The sequence below is a fragment of the Cicer arietinum genome, chromosome 6, assembly GCF_000331145.2.
Source record: "Cicer arietinum cultivar CDC Frontier isolate Library 1 chromosome 6, Cicar.CDCFrontier_v2.0, whole genome shotgun sequence".
Lineage (NCBI taxonomy): Eukaryota > Viridiplantae > Streptophyta > Magnoliopsida > Fabales > Fabaceae > Cicer > Cicer arietinum.
Window position 1 is genome coordinate 12157979 of NC_021165.2, and position 9728 is coordinate 12167706.

The 9728-nt window shown below is 24.6% G+C and overlaps 1 protein-coding gene across 1 annotated transcript in view; it reads left to right on the forward strand.

Moving 5' to 3' along the window:
• Positions 1 to 9728, forward strand: part of LOC113786971 (homeobox-leucine zipper protein HDG8-like) — a 35780-nt gene that overhangs the window by 24470 nt on the left and 1582 nt on the right. The window contains exons 2-8 of the mRNA XM_027335234.2: positions 6909 to 7014; positions 7442 to 7516; positions 7619 to 8857; positions 8951 to 9052; positions 9145 to 9354; positions 9437 to 9614; positions 9708 to 9727. Of these exons, the coding sequence (XP_027191035.2) occupies positions 6909 to 7014; positions 7442 to 7516; positions 7619 to 8857; positions 8951 to 9052; positions 9145 to 9354; positions 9437 to 9614; positions 9708 to 9727 (1930 nt within the window). The remainder of the gene's footprint in view (positions 1 to 6908; positions 7015 to 7441; positions 7517 to 7618; positions 8858 to 8950; positions 9053 to 9144; positions 9355 to 9436; positions 9615 to 9707; position 9728) is intronic.

Sequence of the window (9728 nt, forward strand, 5' to 3'; positions counted from 1 at the left end):
ATACTAATATATAATTGATACCTGAAGCAGCGTTATATATCCATCTAGCTGTTTGGTGTCATAATAGTAGACATCTGAGAGGTAGTCATAAAGCACCACTAGTGCAGCAGTACTCCATGAATATTTGTCTGTACCGTCTAAATATCTGAATAAAGGAAGGTACTTCGCATCAACTAGAATATGACTCTGGTTAATGCTAGTTTCTGGTATACTTTGAATGGTTAATAATCATATGGCAAAAATATATTTATAATCGATTTAGTGTAATTCAATTATCGTTTAAGTCTTTTACGTTTATTTTATTATAATTTAATTATTTAAATTATATTCTATTTGAATCGTATGTCATTTTAATTTCAATAACAATTAATTTAATTGAAAGTTTATGATCATTTAAAATTCTATCAAATAATACAACAATATATTTATGATACTAATTAATTAAAAATATTTATTAAATCTTATAAATGATATTTTTTTTTATTTTCTCTACAATAATTTAAACACACGTACAATCTTAAAAACAATATAAAAAATATTTATCTACATAATTAATGTCTTTATATTTTTTTTTTACATGCTAAGTAGATTGGACAGTTATCTTATTGCGAAGTTTTTATTATATCTTAACATTTTATTACAGTAATTCAAAAAAAAAATTCAAATTTAAATTATTGCATGCGTAATTTAATATATCTTAAATATTAATTGTATATATGAATGTAACTTAAAGGACCGAACTGGAAATAATAAACTTAAATGACTTAACAAAAAATTAAACTAAATTTAAAAGATTAAATGTGTATTTTTGCCTATATATATATAATGTGTAAACAATTTATAAAAGAAAATAATGGATAAAGAAATTAAAGGTTAAAAACTCAACTAAACAACAATTAAAATAAAAGTTTAACTAATATAAAATTCTATATCTAATTTAAATATTTAAATTATCTATTTAAATCTAATTGCATTTTATTCCATGGTGTTCCTCCATCTTATATAATATACATGTAACAAGTGAATTAAATCTATATTTGGTTTCTCTATTTTGAGTTGTGCATGATTTTGGCCCTTCTTTTATTTTCATCCCTCGATCTTTCTATTTATTAAAAATGTTAAATTCTCATACTCATAAAACTACTCACAACTTGAGGGGCTTGTGGGATGCAGACGGTTTTTGAGGGTGCATATATGGTTGGTGGTGTAAGGGCTACTTTATAAATTTTGGAACTTGTGATGCTATTCATGTAAAAATTCAGGATATGTAACTCATAATCAAAATATCTCTATTTAAAAAGTGATTCTAAAACATTGATTGATATAGTGAATTAATAAGTAATTCTTAACAGAGTTCCCGTTTTTTAGTGAAGCATATCAAACATATTTTAAAGTCTAAAATCAGTGTTATTTGACCGACAAACTTTAGTTATTCTTTGAATTTTGTTTATGTTATTTTTCTTAAGAATCCTTCTTAGAGCTTTTAAGTTTAGTTTTTGATAGACTTCTCTAGAACCTATATTCATAAGAATGTCCATCTATCATTGAAGTTTAATTTTTATCTTTTATGCCTTGTCCAATTTGATTACTAAAAAAATATTCACAACTTTAATTTATTAATTATTTCAATAACTAAATTAATTAAGTCATTTTAAACATTGAACTCAATTTGCATATATATGTACGAAAATCAATTAAAAAAATTATACTGACATTCAATTAATTATTATTATTTAAAAATGTTATGATATAATTTTCTAAAATTCCTTGATAAATATATAATAACGAGACCCGATAGAAAGAATTGTAAGATAATTATATTATATTGTAAGTGCATATAACTTAAATTCTCAAAATATTTTATACTTATAAATTGAAATATCAAATTTAACTCCAATTAAAAAAATGTCTAACTTTTTCCTCTTTAAACTCTAATACCTCATTCCCCAAATCATTTTCAGTTTTTCTATCTCAACTTTTTGTTTTCTAGCTCTTAAAATTAGTTTAGATCTTAAATTCATCGTCAAGTTCTTAATAATTTAAAAAGAAAATTAAAATTGACCGTAAAATTATATACATTTTCTAAATTTTAAACTTGAGTAATGAAATTCAAAACCATTTAAAAAAGCTATTATCGGCAAAAATCATACAGCTTAACAGTGCATTTGCTATAAATTAAAAAAGTGATTGTATTATATAATAATTTAGTGATTATTCTTTAGATAATTTAAAAAAATATGTGTTTATTTAATATAATGATTTTTACAAAATGATTATAGAAAATGATTTTAACGAGAAGCTATTCCAAATAGCTTTTATCTCTTTTTTTTTTGGTAAAACTACAAACTGGCGATCAACTTTTTATTTATGCATTAACAAAAACATCCTAAAAATAAAGGTATTATTGAGTCTATGAATTTTCAAAAGTTGCACAAAAATAAAACAGAAAAAAAGACTTTTGAAAATGACAATTCCATAAAAAATAACCTTTACGTTTTCAAATTTCAAATACCGTTAAAAATTAAATAGATAAAAAGTATTTCAAAACAATATTTTCATAAAAGATTTCCTTTTCAAATTTCAATTTCTTAAAATGAAAATAAAAATATGTATAGAATACTCCATTCATTCTATAAAAAAAAATTGATAAAAAAAGTTGATTTATTTAAATTAAATATTTCAACTTTGTTAATTTGTTTTTACTTATATTTTGGGATGTACCAATACTTTTATAAGCATAATAACAAGAATCCGTGGGAGAGCATGAGTATGCGTTGTTGATATTTTATAAATGTATTGTTTAAATTTTAAACAAAAGAATCTCGTTTAATTTTATGTATCAATGATAAATATTTATTTTATAATTTTTATATTTATTAATAAAAAATATTTGTTCTGTATTTTTTTATGTATTAATATAAAATATTTGTCCTATGATTTTTTTTATGTATATCATTTATAAATATGTGTTTTGTATTTTTTATGTATTATTTATAAATATTTATTCTATATTTTTTAATATTTATTAATGATAAATATTTGTGTCATGTTTTTTATATATTAGTAGTACATATTTTCCCTATAATTTTTTTATTTATATTTATCATTAACAAAGATTTGTCTCATATGTTTTTTATGGATTAGTTATAAAAATTTATCCAGTAATTTTTTATATTTATTTAGCTGAAAAATATTTGTTCTATATTTTTTTACGCAATAGTTATAAATATTTATTTTGTATTTATTAATATTTATCTATGACAAATATTTGATGTAATCTATTTTCTTACAAATATATGCTATGTAGTTTTTCTTAAAAGAAATAATAAGTTTTCAATTGGTAACTTCTAAAAACCACTTAATTTTCTCAATTCTTAACTTTTAATAATTCTTTCTTAAAAACAAAATTCCTTTTTATGTGAAAAAAAAAACATTCTATTTAAAATGTTGGTCTTTTGTAGTTATTTTTTTATAGAGTAGTTATATGTTTCTTATATTATAAAGTAGTTTATTGACATTTGTATCCTTTAAAATTTGACAATAAAAAGGATAATATTAATTTTTTTAATAATTATTTAGTTGATTGTTGTTTAATTTTCTTTTTCAAGTTTAACTTAGCTGTAAATAAAATTAAATTTGAGGAGTCAAAGTCTTGCAATGCTTCTTAAAAAAAAAAAAAAAACAAGTTTCTTACCAGAGGTCAGTCCCTGACCTGGCAATGTAAGGTAAAATTTCAATAGTTATCATTTTCCTCCCTTCTTAGTTTGTATTCTTCTATTTCATGTGTGAGCATTAAACTGCCAAGAAAAAGAAATCCAAGTTTGAAACCCAATCATTTCTCACTCAATGTTTCATTGCACTTTAGAGTGACAAAATCGATTTTAAAAGTGTATAAATAATTTTGATATGTTTAAATATTATGAATAAAATTGATTTTGTCTCTAAAATTGATTCTAGTTTAAAATTATAATTCATATCTTATAAATTTTAATGTAATTTTTATATTAAAATTTAATGATAAATTCACTTTTATCCGAAGATGTTTAAACAAAAATCATTCTATATTCATCTTACTTTTAATTAAAATTAATTTTACTGTAGAACTAAATTCACGTGTAAAAGTGTGATTTGAATTTACATTCACAAAAGCTATTTTACTGATTATGTAAAAAAAAAAATTCTATAATTGATTTTTAAAAGTAAAATGATTATGTTTTAACATATTTATATAAAAGTGTGTTAAATGATAAAGCTAATCTAAAAATTAATTCTAGATATAAATACGACAAATATATATATTTTTTTTAACTTTTAGTTTTCAACAGAATGGGAGATAGTAATTTAGATTTTCATTGAAAAATAACAATAGTATAATCAAAATTTGTTTCAGCAAAAAATTAAATTTAAATTCTTTTAAATAATTTATTATTAACTGAAATTTATCGATCACTTGAATCAAATTATTTAATTTAAAATATATAAATTCTAATTTTAACTGTAAATTTATTCTAGAGTCAAATCAATTTTAATCGAAAGCAAAAGAAATATTTTAAAATCAATTTTACACTTTTAAAATATTTTTTTTTGACTCTTCTAAATAACTAACCTAAATTACACATAATCACAAACTTTTTTCTAGGATTTTACTCCATAGTTAATTCTCTAACACCTACATCTACTCCTTTAAAATTATTTTCACTTTATTTTTAATTTTTTGCTTTACTTTCTTTTAGTTTATGAAAGGCAGTACTCTTCTAAAAAATGGTATCTTTTCATGTACAAATTATTTCACTTTCCTTAAGTCCTTTTTTACCTTGTGAGAGAAAAATCATTACACTCAATTTTCTTAATATATATTTGACAAATTTAAATACTTATATATCAAATCCATTTCAAATTTATTTTCCAATAAAGAAATAAATAATAAGACTGTTACCTTTTACTACTCTTTTACCCCCACGATCACACAATAATCAATCTTACACACACAAAATTATTTTAAAGTTATTAGTATTTGCAATTTTATTATAAATTAATTATACTATTTTTAATTATACAATATAATTAATACTACATAAATCATTTTCAATTTAATATATTTTACTTTATATTTATGATAATAATAAATACATCAGATTTTTTAATCAGCGTAAAATGATAAAATAAATTAACTATTTAGAATAATACTTTTGTAATTAGAATAATATTTTTGAAGATTTTATTTTGGTGACAAGTGGTAACCCAGAACGTTACAATTAAGGATATATATAAACATTATAAGATTTCAGAAAATGAGACAGAAAATAATAAGTGGGAAAACAGAAAAAAGGTTTAATTTTGCAGGGACGTAATTTCCTCTCGAAGATGGAAAAAATGGTATTTTCAAATATACCTTCAGGTGCGACCATCAATTTTCAACAACCACAAGCTACTCCAAAGCGAAAGAAGAGAACAAGGACCCACTCGCGTCACACTCATCATCATCAAATAGCTAAACTGGATCAGTAAGCTCAATAACTATTTTTTTTATTTTTTTTTTTCTTTGTGTCATATTTTTTAATTCATCGATTGATTTTATGTTGTCTTGATCTTCTCTATCAATAGGAAAACTGTTACCTCTCATCTAATACCTCAGTGATCGATCAATAAGATACTTACATTGAGAAATTATATGTTATAGCTATTTGATTTTTAAAAAGTAAATTATTCTGTTTCAATTGCTGTTTTATTTTATTTTTGTTTTTTGGATTTTTTTGACAGATTTTCTTCGTTTCGTCAATTTTTTTCCACCCAATTATTTTACTGTTCAATTTTTTACACTCACATTTTTCATTCCATTCTTTCTTGATATTTTACTTTTACATGTCTACTATTTTTCCCACGCAAAATGTATACACCCATGGCTGTGGGGAATTATTTTATTCTATTGGCCCTAATATTTGCAAGCTTTGAACAATTTTTCATGCTACAAAAAAAGGCTTCAAAATCGCATTTTTATTTATGATCGGTGATGACTTGATTCCATCTTCTATCAAAAGAGGATCCTTTTAAAAGCGAAAATTCATTAAAGTTACAAAAGCATAAAGGTAAATTGTGAAAGTGCAAGATCGAGTTACCACGTCATTGACTACTTAAAAAATAGATTACATATATAATCAATATTTAATGGCACATCCTGTTTATTTAATCACGATAGATTTTGATTTTAAATTTTATTTCACTTTGAACTTGATATGCAATATTGGCAATAAGAAATCTTTAGAAATGCACTTATTATTACTACCTTATCTACGTGCTTTGTTGTTAATTATCATGTTCATATTATTTATTTCATTATCATTTCGATTGGTACGTCGTTGTCTATTGTCCTTTGTTTCATTCCATAATTATTGATATCGATTTTGTTGTTTTATTTTATGCTTTGTGAATTTTATATTTAAAGCAAGTCGTGTACGGTCATAAGATAAATGTAGAGTTTTTAAGCAAATATAAAAAAAGATATTTTTTTTAAAACATCAATAAAAAATTAAAATCAATTTTATTAATTATTATCATAAAAATTATCTTTATATTTATTATAAAAGATAAATTTTTACGATACAATGAAAAATATAACGTATATCAGTATTATGAATTTTTTGTTAATAATTTATTTTAATTTATCCACATATATATTATTGTAATATTTATTAAAATTAATTAAATTAAAAAATTTAATATATAAATAATATATTATTTAATTATTAATGATTTAATATTAATAATATAAAAAACATATTTATTTTTCGATGTATAATAGAAATCTCCTTTATAAAAAGTATCTCTTTATTCTCGTAAAAACTAACTTTGAAGGACGATACTCTAAAGTCTAAACTAAAGGACAATTTTGATTTTATATTTATTTTTAGGCATACCAAAACCGAAGATATTGAGCGTGTTCAAATAGGCCAGGAAACAGGGCTTGCTGCAAGTCAAATCAAGCATTGGCTCCACAATAAGAGGACCCTATTAAAGGTGATCTATACATACAGAGAATAATTTTAATATATTATTATTCTTGTAAAAAAAAATTACAATATCACGATCATTTGTGTTCGTCATATATATATATAAAATGTATTTTGTTTAATATGATAATTTATGTAATTAAGGACAATTGATTTTCTTTATGTTTAAATGCTTAGATAAAATAATAATAAATTTTAAATGTAGTTTACCATGTATATATTTATATACTCTCTTATGTTTTAAATATAGAAAATAAAATAAAAAAATTAACAAAAAATATATATATATTTCACGTAAATTTTAAATCAAATACATTAAGATTTGTTTGTTGACCATTGCAAACTATGCACTTTGACTAGAGAATCGAAAAATATTATTGCAAAACTTCATATTAAAATAAAGTTTGAAGATATTAACTTGCTCTAATTGTTAGGGGTCTACACCGCAAGAATCAAAAGTACTTACTATGCAAAACTTGCTTCACGAAAATCAAAGGTTACGCAAAGAGGCAAGTATATTATTGATTGATGTATATTTTATCTATTCACAAATGGATACAATATGATTCAATTTTTCTTTTATTGATATTCATTTATGAATTAATTTTCAGCATAGGAAACTATCGAACTTCAATGGCAAAAAGCAAAGGAAAAATCCAGTGGAGCCTCTAATATTTAAAGATTTTCAATACATACTTCAATCTTCACTTGGAGGTTTTGGACACAAAAACAATGAAACAAATGTTCCTGATCAACATATTGCTGCTGTTACTCCACATATTCCTGCTATAATTGATCACAATATTCCTGTTATTGATAAGCATATTGATTTTATCATTCCTTCTAATGTTTCAATGTTTGATCAATATGTTGCTGATTCTGCACCTATTCATGTTCCTGCTCTTAGTGGTCCTGCAGATTCTGGCCCATATCAAAATATTTCAGCAATTATTCTCAATCAGAATGAACCTGCCCTTTCGTATTCTGTCTATGATCAAAATTGTTCTGCTGTTACTGATGCACTTGATCAAAGTGTGACAGATATTACATCTGCAATTACTCCTGTTGCAGCTGAGAATGATCATCTAAGTTTTTCTGTTACAACAGTTGCAACTGAAAAAAATCTTGTTACTTCTGCTGCCGCTGAGCAAAAAAATTGTGCCATTATTACTTCAGAACCTAGTGAGAATGTTCCAGCTGATTTCATTTATGGTGTTCCACATTTCATAGATGATGGAAAATTGTGTGATGTTACTCCTCCTGCACATGATGAAAATGTTGTAGCTTATGGTGATACACCTTTTCTTGATGAAATTTTTTGTGCTACTAATGGTGCAGCAGTTAAAGATATTGATGATATTTCAGCTCTGTTGACAGCTATTGATCAAGATATTCCTGCTTTTGAGATAAATATGTTTAATCTTTCTAATGTCCTTCATGATACTCCTGTTCCTACCAATCATGAGAACATTATTGTGATTGATGAAGAAACACCCGTTCCTGCTCAGGATCCCCACATGTCTACCATTGATGAGGATTTTATTGTTCCTAAACAAGAGACTGGTGAAGCTCCCCACCCAATAACCATAGGTTGGGAAATGGAAAAACAGCTGATCATGGAGACTGCTAATAATGCTATGGAAGAATTAATAAGGCTTCTTAAATTGAATGAGCCTTTCTGGTTTAGGTCTACAGAAGATGAGAGATTCGTTTTTCAACGTGAGACCTATGACAAGATTTACCATAAGAGCAGTTATTTAAAGGGGCCTCGTAAGCGTACAGAGGCAACCAAAGATTCAGTTATAGTAAGCATGGGTGCTGCACAGTTGGTTGACATGTTTCTAAATTCGGTTAGCACTTCTATAACCCTTCTTATGGATTTGGATTTGGATTTATTGCAACAATTGCATCATAGATACTCATAAATGATTAATTGTTTGTAGGAAAAATGGATGAATCTTTTTCCAACAATTGTTAAAGATGCAGTAACAGTGGAAGTATATGAAGAAGGTTCGATGGAAAACAGAAATGGAGCTTTGCAGTTGGTATGTAATTTTGGTAAACAGCATGTATGCATAAATAGTTTTTTGTTTGGAATAAGAAATAGTGATAATAGAAGAAGAATAATTTTATACAGATGAATGCAAAAATGCATATTCTATCCCCATTGGTGCCAACACGAGTTGCCTCATTCCTTCGATATTGTAAGCAAATAGAAGAAGGCGTATGGGTGATAGCAGATGTGTCAGTGTCAGTCGGTTCCATACTAGATGCCACCTGTCCTCCTAATGTTTGGAAGTTTCCATCTGGATGCATGATTCAGGAACTTACCAATCACTCCTGCAGGGTTAGTATATAATTAAATTGCATTTCTAAAACATAATATTATTATTATTATTCATATGTATTAATGTGATATATATATATAGGTATCTTGGGTGGAACACATAGAAGTGGATGATAAGAGTAAAACTGACTTGCTATTCAGAAAAACTATTTGTAGCAATAATGGATATAGAGCTGAAAGATGGCTTTTGACATTGGAAAGAATGTGCCAGAGATTTTCAACTCATTCAATTCAAACTATTCCTTCTCTAGGACTAGGAGGTTACTAATTACTATACTCTTCCTTAATTAATCAACAATATTATTAGTTTATTAAATCAAAAAACTTATTACCAACAATTATTTATTGTTCAGAGATTAATACAAATGAAGGAA